Source organism: Hemibagrus wyckioides, linkage group LG16 (assembly GCF_019097595.1).
Source record: "Hemibagrus wyckioides isolate EC202008001 linkage group LG16, SWU_Hwy_1.0, whole genome shotgun sequence".
NCBI lineage: Eukaryota > Metazoa > Chordata > Actinopteri > Siluriformes > Bagridae > Hemibagrus > Hemibagrus wyckioides.
The window spans coordinates 19,606,161-19,624,214 of NC_080725.1; the positions used below are offsets into that span (position 1 = coordinate 19,606,161).

Below are 18,054 nucleotides of genomic sequence, written 5' to 3' on the forward strand. Positions count from 1 at the left end.
ATCTTCTCTATTAGAATGCTTTATTGCTTATACATTAGTGCAGGAACAGCCATGACACAACCCCCCAGGGGTATCACTCGCTTGACCTCTGACCTTCCAATCAAGCCACCACTGCCTGCATTTCCCATTTCTAGCCACCAAGAGCAATGACGTGTATGTACACTGATCAGGCATAGCATTATGACCACCTGCCTAATATTGCGTTGCTCCCCCGTTTGCTGCTAAAACAGCCCTGACCCGTCGAGGCATCGACTCCATTAGGTGCCTTGAAGGTGTGCTGTGGTATCTGGTACCAAGATGTTAGCAGCAGATCCTTTAAGGTCCTGTATGTTGCCTCCACAGGCATTTAAAGGATACTTTTCATAGATACTGACCACTAGAGCCACCCTGATCCAGTCATCTAGCCATCATAATTTGCCCCTTAGTCAAACTCGCTCAAATCCTTATGCTTGTCCATTTTTCCTGCTTCTAACGCATCAACTTTGAGGACAAAATGTTGACTTGCTGCCTAATATATCCCACCCACTAACAGGTGCCATGATGAGACGGTGTTATGCACGGCACCTCTTTAGTGGTCATAATGTTATGCCTGATCTGTGTACAGTATAACTCCTTCACAAGTAAGAGATTCTACAGGCTATGGAGCAGCCATGTTGATTTAACGTCACTTACTGAATTCAGTGTTAAGGAAACTATCCAGTGTTCACGAGTAGGACTTCCAAGTGGAGTGGGTCGCTATCTTGTAATTTCCCACCAGGATAAACCCAGAAGAGTTATGACTGTTGGGCGAATGTAGCGTTTAATCCACAAGAAACAAAACAAACCCTATTTCCTGTTACCGTTTGCAATACAAATGTTTTCATTTGGTGGTGGTGGTTGTTTTCCTGTTAGGGGTCGCCACAGCAGATCCCAGTATTTGGTTTGGCTCGGGTTTATGCTGGATGCCCTTCCCGACACAACCCTCCCATTTTATCCGGGCTCGGGATAACCGGTACTGAGTTGGTTCTCTGCCCGGTGAGAGCGTGGGAGCCTAGCCGCTAGACCACCGGGGAGCAAACCAAATGCAATCTGTAATCCTTGATGCACTAATGGTGTCCAAATCACTGCAGCTGCTGCATACACACACACACACACACACACACACACACTGATGTGTCAGTTTCAGCCGAGTTTCTGATTTTGAGATCATATGCCATGTGTAAGATGCACTATATTGCCAAAAGTATTCGCTCACCCATCCAAATAATCAGAATCAGGTGTTCCAATCACTTCCATGGCCACAGGTGTATAAAATCAAGCACCTAGGCATGCAGACTGTTTTTACAAACATTTATGAAAGAATGGGTCGCTCTCAGGAGCTCAGTGAATTCCAGCGTGGAACTGTGATAGGATGCCACCTGTGCAACAAATCCAGTCGTGAAATTTCCTCGCTCCTAAATATTCCACAGTCAACTGTCAGCTGTATTATAAGAACGTGGAAGTGTTTGGGAACGACAGCAACTCAGCCACGAAGTGGTAGGCCACGTAAACTGACGGAGCGGGGTCAGCGGATGCTGAGGCGCATAGTGCGAAGAGGTCTCCAACTTTCTGCAGAGTCAATCGCTACAGACCTCCAAACTTCATGTGGCCTTCAGATTAGCTCAAGAACAGTGTGCAGAGAGCTTCATGGAATGGGTTTCCATGGCCGAGCAGCTGCATCCAAGCCATACATCACCAAGTGCAATGCAAAGCGTCGGATGCAGTGGTGTAAAGCACGCCGCCACTGGACTCTAGAACAGTGGAGACGCGTTCTCTGGAGTGACGAATCGCGCTTCTCCATCTGGCAATCTGATGGACGAGTCTGGGTTTGGCGGTTGCCAGGAGAACGGTACTTGTCTGACTGCATTGTGCCAAGTGTAAAGTTTGGTGGAGGGGGGATTATGGTGTGGGGTTGTTTTTCAGGAGCTGGGCTTGGCCCCTTAGTTCCAGTGAAAGGAACTCTGAATGCTTCAGCATACCAAGACATTTTGGACAATTCCATGCTCCCAACTTTGTGGGAACAGTTTGGAGCTGGCCCCTTCCTCTTTCAACATGACTGTGCACCAGTGACCAAAGCAAGGTCCATAAAGACATGGATGACAGAGTCTGGTGTGGATGAACTTGACTGGCCTGCACAGAGTCCTGACCTCAACCCGATAGAACACCTTTGGGATGAATTAGAGCGGAGACTGAGAGCCAGGCCTTCTCGTCCAACATCAGTGTGTGACCTCACAAATGCGCTTCTGGAAGAATGGTCAAAAATTCCCATAAACACACTCCTAAACCTTGTGGACAGCCTTCCCAGAAGAGTTGAAGCTGTTATAGCTGCAAAGGGTGGACCGACGTCATATTGAACCCTATGGATTAGGAATGGGATGTCACTTAAGTTCATATGCGAGTCAAAGCAGGTGAGCGAATACTTTTGGCAATATAGTGTACATATTCCCCCTAGTAATGATCGTTCACAGATAGTAATACAAAAACTCCCAAGTTTCTGGTTTAAACAGACAAATCAAGAGAAAATTATTTTCTTTTAATGCTCAATGAGAGCATAGACATCTAAAACGATAGACCAGACACATCCCCTGCTCTCATTGGCTGGTTTGGTGACATCATGATGCTATATTGGTCCACAGTTCACCTACTCGTAGAAACGAGTAAAAAGAAAACAATGGAGAAGCTCTAGCTCTTAGTGTTTCACGATTAAGTGTTACAATTACAGAAATGTACATGCTCATCCTTGGGTGGTCCTAGAAAATCTCTCTCACACCATGTTCCATCTGTAATCACACAACTTCTTCAGCAATTTGACCAACAGTAGCTCGTCTGTTGGATCGGATCACACGGCCCAGCCTCCATCAATGAGCCTTGACCGCCCATGACCCTGTCGCCGGTTCACCACTGTTCCTTTCTTGGACCACCTTTGATGGATACTGACCACTGCAGACCGGGAACACCCCACAAGAGCTGCAGTTTTGGAGATGCTCTGATCCAGTGGTCTAGCCATCACGATTTGGCCCTTCGTCAAACTCGCTCAAATCCTTACACTGGTCCATTTTTCCTGCTTCTAACACATCAACTTTGAGGACAAAATGTCCACTTGCTGCCTAATATATCCCACCCACTAACAGGTGCCATGATGAGGAGATAAATTTGTTTCCTTATACATGATGTGTATAAAGACTAGAGCTACACAGCCATCTCATTAAGAATTCCTTCATTTCATGAACTTCATTTCTCTTAGTCTGTATTACAGCCAGCTAGTGTGCTAGTGCATTTATTACTATTTCATTAGTGACCGCTTTTCAGCAGTTAGGTTTCCAGGCAACCAAAACATCGAGGCAGGACACAGCAGGCTGGCTCAATACATTTCTAAATAAATCCTTGAAATACGATTTAGGTCATAGACACTTATTTTTAGAATTGACACATTAACATTAAAAGATACTTCAATAACGGTCGTAAAACTGAAGGGTTCTGCTCCCAGAAAACGTTAACCGCATGTCTTTAAGTGTGTAAATATTTAAGATCTTGGTATATTGGTGTCCACTTACTATATTTACTCGAGTTTCTATATTTATTACAGAGTTCTTGTAGTCGGCTAGTGTGACTGGTCCCTTGAATTTAATCCAACACTGTAAGTGTAGCTCAGTTAGGACTGTAAATAAAGTGTTCTGTTGAGGCAGGATCCAGCGCTCTCATTGCTGCGGCCCGGGTTCGATTCACAATCCAGCCCATGAGTTAACTCTCAGCGCCGGTCCCAAGCCCGGATTAAAAATGGGAGGGTTGCGACAGGAAGAGCATCCGGCGTAAAGACCTGTGCCAAATCATGTGGATCGAATGATCTGCTACGAACAGCGGCCCCTTCTATATAAATATATATTTAAAGCTAGTTATTTATTTCAGGGAAATCTTACTATTTTTTAAAATAAATTATGAATAAAGTAGTCCCTGGTTACACAAAGCTACAGCCTCCATAAAGAGAGAAGGCTCTGGGTTGTTGATCGGAGGACCCCCAGCACCACCAAGCTCCATTGTTGGGCAATTGAGCAACCCTTTCTGCTCTAGGATTGCTGCATCATAGCTGCCCCTTTGCTCTGACCCCAACTTCCTCAGCTAGGATATGCGAAGAAAAGAATTCCACTGTGCTGTAATGTACGTGTGGCGATAATAAAGACTTCATGCTCTCATATATACAGGGTACTGTAGTGGTAATGTATATATAGGAGGATCCTCACCACCAGTAAGGCCATGACGGCTCCCTGTATGAGGCCTGTGAGGACGTCGCTCCAGTGGTGTTTATAGTCAGACACGCGGGACAGTCCGGTATATACAGATGCAGCGATCAGGAAGAACTGGATGGTGGGTCGCAGGAGTCGAGCCCATTCGTCCTTCATCCGAGCCTGCAGATAAAGCTGAGAGGGGGAAGGGAGAATTATTTAGAAGGTGACGATGATTACAGAACCTTTGTCTTGGCTTAATGAATCAGCATTAAGGTTTAGCGTCTGATGTTTAACTCGAAAGTTGCTTTTAGCTCGTCTCCTTCTGTAACATGACTCAGACTCATCCTTTTTGCACAGCTGGACGTCTGAATGAGTCTCTTTAAATAAAATAAAGAAATCCCTGACTACTTCTGAGGACCACTTTAAGACTTTTAAGGCAAATTTATTTGTATAGCGCTTTTAGCAATCGACATGATCTCAAAGCAGCTTTACAGAATATATAAAAATATTGAATTTTATAATAATAATAAATTACTAAGTATATTATTATTAATATAATTCATATATTATTAATTATTATTATAATTTATTATAATAATAAATTATTATTATTATTATTATTATTATTATTATAGCAGGGATAGAACTAATAAAAGCTTCCAAGTGGGAAAAAAATGTTTTTATTCTAAAAACTCAGTGATGGATAGCTGCCTGGCAGATGTGTTACAGCCTGCTCCAGATGTTTTATGAATCAAAACACAGGTCTGCTTAAGTTTCGTAGAATAAGAATAAGAATAAGAAGAAAATAAGGAGCAGCTGACATTGACATTGGAGAAACAGATTTGATTAGAAATAACAATAAAACAGGAAGATGGTGGTAAATAATAGTAATAAGGGAAATAAACTCTGAAGAAATGCCAAAATTTTAAAGCCATCTTTCACGCTGAGAGAAGAATTACTTCGCCGTAAAAACTCGTGGCAGAGAAACACGTCTCGTCTGTGTTTACGGCGTAATTACAATGCTCTCTAGGGCTGGGCAATTCCAATTACACTGATTACACTGTGTACAGCATCTGACCAGCTCGAAACCATGATTCAGCTTCTATATTCAGAAATGTACGGTGTGGTTAAAACAAAAGAGAGAGAGAGAGAGAGAGAGAGAGAGAGAATGGCTACAAAAAGCTTCACCACAGTGCTGATAATCCTGTTCTGAGCATCTTCACATGCTCAAGCCCAATAATAATAATAATAATAATAATAATAATAACAATAACAACATCAGAGGTTTGCTGGATTGTGTATTAAGGCGTATTTAAGCTGGACAACACCACCAGCAAATATAATGATTTATATCTTTCTCTCTTTCTCTTCTTCATCTCTGTCACTTTTCACAGAGAAGTCAACATGCATTTGCTCAAACTTGCGGTCATTTTCTTATATTATGACACCTCTAAGAGGATCTAATCATATCTGAATCGAGCTGCGTCACCATGACGACCATCATCACGTGTGAGAGTCTATATATATATATATATATATATATATATATATTATATATATATATATATATATACACATACACATACACATACACATACACACACACACACACACACACACACACACACACACACACCCCAATCAGGCATACTATTATGACCACCTGTGTTGGTCCCCCTTTTGCTGCTAAACCAACCTTGACCCATCGAGGCATGGACTCTACTAGATCCCTCAAGGTGTACTGTGGTATCTGGAAGTCCCATGCAGGCCCCACCTTGCAACTTGCAGGACTTAATGGATACTTTTGACAGATACTGACCACTGCAGACCGGGAACACCCCACAAGAGCTGCAGTTTTGGAGATGCTCTGATCCAGTCGTCTAGCCATCACAATCTGGCCCAAAGTCGCTCAAATCCTTACGCTTGTCCATTTTTCCTGCTTCTAACATCAGCTTTGAGGACAAAATGTTCACTTGCTGCCTAATATATCCCACCCACTAACAGGTGCCATGATGAGGAGATAAATTTGTTTCCTCATACATAAAGATGATCGTTTTCTTGCTATTTATGCAGAAAGAAATAATTTAGTCTGATTTTTTTAAAATAAAATTATAATACCTAGAATCACTGGACAAGGGCACTGAGATTGTAACTGAAGCAAAAACTTTATAAGAACCTCATCAACTTGGCATGGCATCAACAGCTCACAGCTTGAGTGAAAAACATGCAAAATGTCTCAAGAAAATAATATTTAATAGGAAATGAAGTGATTATATAAAATTGTGGGATACAATAAACCACAATGATATTTTGATGCATGCTAATCTCCCAGATGTGGACGGTTCTGCTTCCTCTTTTTACATATAATTTTCATACGAGTTTTCTTCCTCAGATCGTCTCTGGAGTTTTTTCTCACCACCGTCACCTCTGGCTTGCTCATTAGGGATCGTTTTAAACTTTATATCCTGAATGGAAAAAATTCTAAAAATGATTCAATGAATTGAATCTCTGCTTGTTTACTAGGTACTCCGTTTGAACAGGGTTTTAAACTGTATGCCATGTCATTTCTACCACCTCCACAATTCTAACCAGAAACATATATATATATATATATATATATATAATTATCTCTAATTATGGACACACAGACAGAAAGACTTTGAGTCAGGCAGGTGAATACATGAAATCAAACCCAATCTGTCTGAGCGCTTGAGGATTAAAAGTCTTACTCAGGCACTTGAAGATCCTAATGATCGGAATATTTTTTCACCTTTATGCAGGAAAGAAACTGTGTGTGTGTGTGTGTGTGGAGTGAAACTAATTATGAGAGGCATGTAAACCTCGCTACTGTTGCTACGTGACTCATTTACGATGGCTAATAACTCATTTCTCCCCACGCGCAGTGCTGCGTAATGATCACAGGAGGCCCGAGTGTTACTTCATGACGGACGAGAAGATAAGCGTAGCGCTATTTCTGTCGGTCATTTAGGAAGAGAGAGAGGGTTGCGTAAAGGGTTATAAAGGAAAAGATCAAACACGAAGGACAGCTACGTCTTTGTCAGGTCTAATAAACTTTATTAGACTTGATCAAATGGAAGTAGATGCTAGGATAAATGTCTAGATTTTATAATGATAATGCATTAAAAGAAGTAGAATTGTGTGTGTGTGTGTTGGGGGGGGGGTGGAGTGTAAAATTTATTTTCTTAAAACTGTTGAAGGCATGTTCTTTTTGTGTCGAGTTTGTGACTGTTGCATCCAACACTGCTTTTTAAAAGATTCTGACGATTTTTGTGTCTTTTTATTTTTTGGGTAATTTATTTCTTAGCATTATTCATTTATTATTTATTTATTTATTTTTATTTTATTATATGTATTTATTCACGTATTTATTTATAACTATTATTTATTTATTTTTATTTTATTATATTTATTTATTCATTTATTTATTACCTTTATTTATTTATCTATTTATTTATTTATTTATTTATTCATTTTTATTTTATTATATGTATTTATTAATTTATTTATTTATTACTTTTATTTATTTATTTAAATTATATTATATTTATTTATTCATTCATTTATTACTATTATTTATTTATTTAGGTAATTGGTAACACTGCAAGCACAGGATTCTTCTTTTAATCTCCTACCAGTGAAGACACATACTGTATGTAATGTTCTATGAGAGCTGTATTCATTTTCAGTGCACGTGAATGGAAGAGGGTTTTGGCTGAGTGTGTGTGTTGTGATGTCACACACCACATCCCTTGGGGGGGGGCACTGCTGGGCCCCTGAGCAAGACCCCTTAACCCTCCATTGCTCAGCTGTATAAAATGTAAGTCACTTTGGATAAGGATGTCTGCCAAATGTCTCAGCACAAACCTTTGCGTTCATTTCTCCGGTTGTCCAAAATTACGTAACTCTGGACTGGGATTACACATTATTTTTTTCCCCCCTGAATAATTTAGTTTGGTCCCATTCCCACCCAGCGACAGTATTCTTATTTTTAATATAAATCATGCTACCCCTCCCTAAGCCTCCCTCCCGGCCAGTGATGCTCATTCAGGCTGCTACCAATGGATGTTTGCCTTCTAGATGGTTTTCCTCCTGACTTTTTCAATCAGACTAATCGGTAGAAACGCTGATGCACAATTCCTCCTTTGACAAAATGTCTGATTCCTCAAATGTGCTTAATATATTGAGTGGATAAAGATTCATGGATCTAGATCTGACGTGCCTCAGAGCTCAACTTTTGGTCCGTTAGAGTTTTAGTGTTGTTTCTTTTTAATCAGACTTAAGACTAATCTAGAATCTGATCGGTAATGCGATAACTCTATTCTCATATTTAAAAAAATATATACACGAAGGTTTTCACTCTAGTAGTCAAACTAAGGAAAAGATAAGAATAGAAGATTGAAGTGAATTATTAGGACACAGCCCTGATCTGAGGAAGGCTGTAATCTTCACTCTGTATTATTAAAGGTTTACCTTAACCGTTCAGTAGGAAGGATGTGTGTTATTAAGGTGTTGGCCAGTGTTATAAATAGATACTTACTGCCAAGAAGAGCATACAGTACATGGAGAAGGAGGAGTGGCCGGAGTAGAAGGACAACCTGCAAGACAGACAAACAGACGAGATGTCAGCAAGCAGAGCATTAAAACACAGACGCTGAGCTTTCACACTGCCACAGCATGAATCCACAATCAGCCTTTTCACTGTGCTGCTTCTCACATTTCACCTTAGCTGCAGTTTCAGCTTCTAGAGGAATCCGGGGTCAGTTTATCGTCCATATTTATGTACGTTAATGTTTATAGATTCAGGGGATGCTGTTATCTGAAGGTTGATCAGTACAGACAATATGCATAATAATAGTTTTCAAATTCGCAGATTTAGGCTCAATTTTTTGAGCAGTTCATGATTTCTATTGCCAAAAAATTGTGCTTTAAAAACAGTATGTAATTAAAGGTAAAAATAAAATATACAAATTCGCTTATATGTCACTGATTAAAAAAGTAAAATAAATATATAAACAAATAAATAAAAAATTTAAAAATCTTACTGTTCATTTTTCTTTAAATAACAGTACAATGGAAGAATATATACTTTTTTAAATATATAATTATTTATGTATTACTTATTATTGGTATTGTTGGTATGTTATTAATATTTAATTATATTATATTACTCTTAATAACAATTATATATATATATATAAAATCTTATACTTTTACAAACATCTACTTTTAAATTACTATTATTAATTATTACTAATACTATTATTATTATTATTATTATTATTATTATTACTGTTTAAATTTCAGAATGTAAATTGGTAGAATTTTATTTATATTTTTATTGAGATTTAAATTGGTAGAAGTGTATTGTAATACTTTTATTGATATTTCATTAATATTTTATTAGACAGATTTATTTTTATTTAATCTTATACTTTTTCAAACATTTATTTATTTATTTAATTTGTAGAATTTAAATCGGTAAAATTTTATTTATATTCTTATTGTCATTTCATTATTTATATTTTATTAGACAGATACGTATTTATTTAATCTTATACTTTTAGAAACATTTATTTATTTTCTTCATTTCAATTAAATTTTAGAATTTAGCAATTCCACTCGGCTTAAATGTAAAAACGAATAAAACCTGACAATAAAAGTCTGGGTTAAATGCACTGTTATACAAATTCTGTACTTCATTTGTGTTGGTGTTAAGTGTGTAAGTGTGTAAGTGATCAGTGTGTCAGAGCTCTGATGAGCTGAAACAGGTGAGTCAAAGCAGAATAAACACTCGGACTCATTAGGAGCTCGTAATGACACTGCGTAAACCTCAGACCTTTTGTTTTCCCCAGACTGAACGGCATCTGCAAGTCCTTTACAAACAAAATGGGTTTGGGTTTGAATATACACTGTTTGTGTGTGCGCGAGTGTGTGCGCGAGTGTGTGCGCGAGTGTGTGCGCGAGTGTGTGTGCGAGTGTGTGTGTGTGCGCGCGCGCGCGTGTGTGTGTGTGTGTGTGTAGTTAGCAATTCAATAGAGATGTGAGAAGCTGGAACAGCATGTGCACACCCTTTTCCGGGTGAGAAGGGCAGGCTGAGAGTGACGATTGTGGGGGGTGGGGTGGGGGGAGCGTGTGTAGACGGGATCAGCAAAATAAGGGTGGGTCAGATATCCGGATGGCTTTTGTGTCTTCCTGTTTATACGAACTAGAGGCTCACTGCACCAAAAATTGCTCCGACAACACCAGGACATTTGGCGCTGAAATGAATACATGCTGGTTAAACCAAACAGCGTCACATGGTATAAATATACTGTTCACTGTGTTACGACAGAATAATAAACATAGTGTGGGTTATTACAGAGTAAGACGAAAGTGTGATGATACACAGTACACTGTGGCAGATTACTGTTCTGGTAGATTGTCATGAAAAGGTGAATTCTACAACAAACCATTAACGCTATTTCAGTGCTAAAGTGTAAGTCCACTTAGAGCAATATTCTGTACGAAGGTTCATGTGTCATGTGCTTAAAATAGTTAGATCAAAACAAAACTGTACTATTCCTTGTTATGGAGTTGATACCATCAAGCAGACATACTTCCGAACGTTGTGTGTGGTCACTTTTGCTGAAAGTTACAGCTAGTGTATCTTTAAAAGATACACTCTTTTATATTTAAATCAGGTATCAGACCCACATATTCAGAAACTTATAAAAAGCTCCTGCATCATTCCAACTGTTCTGCTCATCATATTGTTAAATCTTGTTAATAGAAAGACCATCTTCAGATGAAGTTGTTCCCTTTTTTGATGGACTGACGGACAAACAGGATGGATAAATATATGGTATGGATGGATCTAATGGCTGGATGATGGATGTGTCGGTGGTTGGGATAGAAGGAATGGATGGGATGGGTGAGACAGATGGATGGATAGTTTCAATGGGATGGATTGGATGGTTGGACAGGTGGCTGGGTGTGACGAATGGGAGGGGGTGGATGGATGGATGTGTAGGATGGATGGGGTGGGTGTGATGAATAGATGTTTGGGTGGATGTGTAGGATAAATGGAAGAGTGGGTGTGTGTGATGGATGGACAAGGGGGTGGGATGGATGGATGTGTGGGTGTTTGAGATAGAAGGGGTGGATGTGAAGGATGGATAGATGGATGGATGGATGTGTAGAATGGATAGTTGGGAGGGTGGGTGTGATGAATGGATACATGGGTGGTTGAGATAGAAGGGGCGGAGGTGTAGAATGGGTGGATGTGATGAAAAGACAAATGGGTAGGTGATGGGTGGGATGGATGTGTGGGTGTTTTAGATAGAAGAGATGGAAGTGTAGGATAGATGGACTAGTGGGTGGGTGATGGGTGGGATAGATGGGTGTATGGGTGGATTAGATAGAAGGGATAGATAGGTGGAAGGGTGCGTGTGAGGAATTGATGTGTTGGTGGCTGAGGAAGAAGGGATGTAGGATGGATGGACCAGTGGGTGGGTAAGGATGGATGTGTGGGTATATGGGATATCAGGGAGGGATGGGAGGATGGGTGTGATGAATGGGATAGATATCTGATTGATAGATATAGACTGTGATATCTATCCCATTCATATATTCTAGCTTGGCCTTCTATGATTGGATGATCTTCACTAAATGGAATTAACCTAAAAGATGATGAAATTATACATCGATTCCTTTTTTTTTTTTTTTAAACAAGAACCAGGCAGGACAAAGCCTGGACCTTGTCAAACCCTAGCAGCATGAAATTATAAATGGTGTCTCCTCTTTATCTAGCTAAAAGCAAAAAAAGTTCCTGGAACTCTATCATGTGAGAGCTCAAATGGATTAAATGAACCGGGGTTTCCTCTAGACGGATCGAATTACAGGTGACTGTAAGGCTGGAGACAAAGAAGCAGAGAACAATTACGTATGGCTGAGAGACAGAGACAAAGTAGATACTCTGCAGATCTAATGCCAGACTCAGATGATGATTCTTATTCTTCTTATTATTATCATCATCAGAACTGTTCTCAGAACTTTTAGCCGTAATCTCAAAATTACGTCATTAATTTTTTATCTCTGGAGCAGACCTAGGTTCAAGGTTGCTTTAATTCCAGATTATTTTATAACTCTGAGATATGAACTAAACAGATATGTTTGATTAACCGGTCATTAATCTTCCAAACATACTCCTGCTTTGGTGCGAGGCCATATGTCCATGCTATCACCTAATGAAGGGTGATTCATGATTATTCTTGGCCTCCCGCTTCACCCTGTGCTATATTTGTTCTATATACGGCTCGGTCTCCTAGGAAAAACAGTGGATTTTGTCCAGCAGAATCCAGGGCCATCCTATCACAGACAAGAACCACACCTACTGTTAATGAGAAAGTTCTGGAACAACTTTCCCTGCTGGCCTTGAGTTCGAGTCTGGCCCAAGAAACCAAACTGAAACCTTGAGTGTCGGATTCTTTGTCTCTGTATGTGTGGGCTCTTGCAGCTCACCACAGGGCTGGAGCACACCGGAGTGTGTGAACCGCAGTCTCACCACAAAAGCTACAGAGATCCAAACCCTTGTGGGGAACTGGATTTCACTGAAAGTAACTACCGAAACAATGATCAAAGCTCTCCCCCCCCGGTCCTCCAGGAACAATCAGAAACCCGATTCGGGAGCCAAGTGGAACTCCGCTAATTGGACACTGTTTTGATCAGATCGCATACCGACGACCGCGGCACCCTTATGAAGCTTGATCCGATGCCACTGGACCATTCTGTAAAGGGCTGGAAGGGACGTCGGGCTTCGAACCTTGGCGCTGACCATCTGAGATATCAGAGCGTGCTTTAGAAACAGCCTGGCATGGTTCAAATACAGATCTTACATGCTTACTTGCTTGGAAAAAGCCTCCCAGACAGACGGGACCACATGAAAGTAGCTCTAGTAGAGTGGAAGGGCATAAATGTTTTACATGCTCTTAATTTCCACTTCAAAGCCTCTCGTGAAGTAGACCAGAGCGCTGATGGTGCACCGTTTGACTTTAAGGGCATCGGAGATCCAAGAAATTCCCAGGGTGCATTTTAACGAGGTGGAATTTCTCTGCTCACTGGACAACCGGTCCAATAGGATCGGTTCTTGTAGTCGGGTTGACTTCTGGCTGCCCCCCCTTTAAGTCTCTAAAGTCACGGTTTACGCAGGTGATTTATAATTTCTCGCTCATAGCTTAGCGACAGGAGCCAAGAAATTCAGACCAAAGCGGCAACAGAAAAGCAGATTAAGCCGTTCCCTTTCCTTCCTGATGTTTTTCCACTGGTTTCTATTAGCTATAAATGAGAAATAACGAATATATTATTTAAAAAACGCTGGATTCTCATCAGTACCAGAGGGTATAACTACGAACCTAAGGTCATGGTTAAGGTTGGATTGAGGAAGCTCTAATAATTATTATGTTTAAGAGAAGAGGAGTTTGGTCAGAAGGAGAAGTAGGTATAATAATAAACACCATTTTTAGTCTAGCTGAAGTTGAATTTAGTTCTCTTGGATCTGTATCTATAGGATCACCCACCTGGCTTCATTTACCATCTTCGGGTCGCCAGAGCAGGAGAATGTCTCGATGTAAGCTCCACTCGAGCAGTTGATGGAGTTCCAGTCAGGCTTACACACATCCAGGAAGTGAGGTCGCAGGCGGCCGATCGAGTACTTGCCGATGTCGGTGAGGGACTGGCTCATGGCGGCACCGAACACGAAGGTGCCAATGGCTTTATAGAGGCAGGCGACATAGCTGTTGCTGAAAGAGGACTTTGATTTGATACGTTTTAGATACACTGAAACACACTCGCCAATGATCATCTGCGAGGGAGGAAAAAAAAGACAGAAGACAGTTAGGTAGCACATACTTTCAGGGCTTTCACTATAGCTTGACCAGAGGCTAATGAGGATGTCCACTCAAGTAATTAGAAGGCAAGATAGAGCAGGTGACAATGCAGCAGTCACTGGGAACCCATGGGCCGCAATTCAGTAATAATAATAATAATAATTATTATTATTATTATGATCTAGTTACAGTAGTAGAAGTAGAAGTTCTACACGAAGGACTAAATTCGTTCAAATCTCTAATGCAGCATCCCCCCCCCCTTCTCGCTTAAGCATCTAATACATATTATGGCCAGAAATCTTAGAAATCAGCCTATATACTGTAACTCAGGAGTGTCCACAAAGGGGGCCGGTGATGGTGCAGGTTTTCATCCCACTAAAGCAGATTCCACCTGTTTAATGAGTTGATCTTGGCTTTCAATAGACTCAGGTGTGGCTTCTGCTCGGTTCGAATGAAAACCTGCACCTACACCGGAATGTTCTGGATAAGATCGGATGTCCATGCTCTAAATGCTCACTACATGGGGTGCAACATAAATGTTAAATGTAGGTAACATCTACAAAAAAAAAAACTTTTTAATTAATTAATTAATATAAAATAAACAATAAAATAAAATACATTTTAAATAAAATAAAATAAATAAATAAATTTAAAAATTAAATTGCTCACAGGATATCAGGATTTTATTAATTTCCATATTAGAAAACGGATATTTAGTTTAAAAATGTTCAAATAAAGGACGAGATAACTGCGAACATAGGTAAATAATGTGAAATTAATGCTAATAATCCTAATGTGAACTGTATAAACATTGATAATAACTAGTAATTTAGTGTAATTCAGGTTCAAGTGTCTCGGAGCAAATAATTCAGCTTTAAAGTAAATTCCTTCAGGCTAAATGTCTTCAGACTAAAAACTGTAATAAAAATATTATAAGTTAAGAAGAATCCTCAGTTTTCTTTGGGCTCTTGCTTGGTGAACTTGTTTTGACTTTAGAGAGAAAAACAGCTCACAGTGACAGCCTGGTTGGTTTCTGAGCCTCGAATCCTGGAAGGTTTTCCGTATTTTCTCATATTTTACTTCATAAGAAAACTTGGATTTTCCTCCTTGGCAAGGTGTTAGAGTGCACAGTGTGAAGCTACATTTTTTAAAAGTAGGACCTGTTCCTAAAATAACATTCCTTTCCCCCAAATCACTGCCATCTGATTTCACCAGTATGTGCCTCTTCCCCAGCCCTGAAACCATGAAACCAAGGAAGCTTATAGCTTCATCAAACCATGCAAACATCAATTTCTCTCTCTCTCTCTCTCTCTGTATATCTCTAGTTCTCTCTCTTTCCCTCACCCCCCCTCTCTATATCTCTCTCTATATCTCTGCCTCTCTCTCTCCCTCACTCTCTCTTTCTCTTTCTCTCTCTCCCCCCTCACTCTCTCTCTTTCTCTCTCTCTCTGTATATCTCTGTCTCTCTCTCACTGTACTTCTCTGTCTCTTTCTCTGTGTATATCTCTGTACATCTCTGTCTCTCTCTCTCTGAATATCTCTGTCTCTCTCTCACTGTACTTCTCTCTCTCTTTCTCTTTCTCTGTGTATATCTCTGTCTCTCTCTCTCTGTATATCTCTGTCTCTTTCTCTGTGTATATCTCTGTATATCTCTGTCTCTCTCTCACTGTACTTCTCTCTCTCTTTCTCTGTGTATATCTCTGTCTCTCTCTCACTGTACTTCTCTGTCTCTTTCTCTGTGTATATCTCTGTACATCTCTCTCCCTCTCTCTGTATATATCTGTCTCTCTCACTATATATCTTTGTCTCTTTCTCTCGCTCTCTCTCTGTGTATATCTTTCTCTATCCCCCACACACAATCACTGTATATCTCTCTCTCTCTGTCTCTCTCTCTCTCCCCCTCACTCTCCCCCACACTCTCTCTTTCTCTCTCTCTGTATATCTGTATATCTTTGTCTCTTTCTCTCTCTCTCTGTATTTCTTTGTCTCTTTGTCTTTCTCTCTCTCTCTCTGTATATCTCTGTCTCTCTCTCACTGTACTTCTCTCTCTGTCTCTCTCTCTCTCTCTCTCTCTGTATATCTCTGTCTTTCTTCTTTGCTGGAGTGACACCACCAAAGTGTACATCAGATCATCAGCTTTACCTTTAACACGGATTTTTAAAAAATAATTTAAAGCACACATTTTTAAGGACCACTGATGTTCCTTTTAAAGCTTTAACCCAAAGTTTAATTTACTCACATGTACTTTTCCCAAGTAGAAGAGTACATGCTAAAACTGGAAAAAGATGTACTTTTGATGGTTCCACCTCAGCAACTGCTCAAAAACATTGTTGGCCATAAACATTCATAATGAATGATGAAACATAATACAGCCTCAATATTTATCAGGGATCAATTAAAATCTCTGAAATGAAATGCATTAAATCAACAGTTAGCTTCTCCTATATGATAAAATACTACTGTTGAGCAGTACTTTGTCTGTTTCTGAATCACAGAAGCTGGTGGGAATTTGTAGGAACTGTTATGAATGGAAGGGGAAGGAGGAGGCGCACACTGAGATAATCAGATACATCAGACAGAAGCGACATGTTTAACCTACTTCAAAATATTTTTTCCGCGAAAGCTGTAACTAAACAAAAGGCTGTATTCGGAAATCTGACACCGATCTATTTCCAACAGACCACAGCTATTTGGTTATGATGGGGATTTCCTTAATAGTTTTCTGTGGGTTAAAAAAGTGGGCATGTGGTTTTGCGTGACGCATCGTTTCCCCTGTGCGAGATCTTAACAGCCTCTTTGTTTCATTAAAGGTCAGGAATTAGCCAGAGATACGCTTACATGTTTGAGAAACAGAGCATTTCTTTAAAACATCACGCCCTTTCTAAATTAGCCCCCGGAGAGTTTGATTCATCATTGTGCTTGAAAGAGAATGACGGCCAGCCAAAGAGATCTGAAGCAAAGACTTGTAAAGCTCCTCCAGTCCTGTCTGAAAGAACCTCACACTTTAGAGCTTCACCTGTTTTAGAGGATCGCTGGTCGCCTTCAAACCTTTCCTCAGATCCGTCAGAGAAGCTGGAGTTAACCCTGAACTGTCTTATATACATCGGTTTAACCAGCAATCAGTCATCAGTCTCTCTAAGATTTCAGTTTCTTTTGTGATTTTGCTGTTTTTTCTTTTTTATCATTTCTTTTTCTCAGAAATAATGTGTGTTTGACGACGTCATGTGACGTGTCTCGACCCAAATATCCTGTCATTTTAAAGCAAGCTCCTCCAAATATCACAGTTTTGCACGATTTTGTGTTCAAAAAAACCTGCAGAAGGGACTGAGTCTGAGTCTGGTAAGAAAAGAAAATCAGAACTATGCAAAATCATGATTTTTTCCTAAACTTTAATGCTTTATTTTATAAATATCGGATTTACGTCATCAAGTATTTTTTAACTAAAAAAAAAATTATTAAAAATTAAAAAATAAAATAATAAATAAAAGAAATTATTATATTATATTATATTATATTATATTATATTATATTATATTATATTATATAAATAAGTAATTCCCTTATAGTATTTCAGAATTCATTTTTTGTATTAAAAAACTAATACATGGTTTAAAAATGTTAAATTAAAAGATATTGTTATTGTCAGGGATTTATTCAGAGATGTTTTTTTTTTGTAGATTTTATAAAACACATTTAATAAACATTATCTTTTATAAGTTAACTTTTTTTTTATAAGTTTTTAAGCTATAATTAACAAATTAATTTTTGCATTCCAAAAGAAAAATGATAGAAAAATTCTGCATATATATATATATATATATATTTATTTATGTATAAAATATGTATAAAAACTATATAAATATTACTAATAGGTAGAAATTCTATATTTTAGAGTCTTATATAAAAGTTTTATGTATTTAATATTCCAT

General features: G+C 39.2%; 1 protein-coding gene across 2 annotated transcripts in view; it reads right to left on the bottom strand.

Moving 5' to 3' along the window:
• Positions 1-18,054, bottom strand: part of plpp1a (phospholipid phosphatase 1a) — a 37,008-nt gene that overhangs the window by 613 nt on the left and 18,341 nt on the right. For both annotated transcript variants that reach the window (XM_058411982.1, XM_058411981.1), the window contains exons 4-6: positions 13,817-14,100; positions 8,800-8,857; positions 4,257-4,433 (exon numbers count right to left, since the gene is read on the bottom strand). In XM_058411982.1, coding sequence (XP_058267965.1) covers positions 4,257-4,433; positions 8,800-8,857; positions 13,817-14,100 — 519 coding nt within the window. The remainder of the gene's footprint in view (positions 1-4,256; positions 4,434-8,799; positions 8,858-13,816; positions 14,101-18,054) is intronic.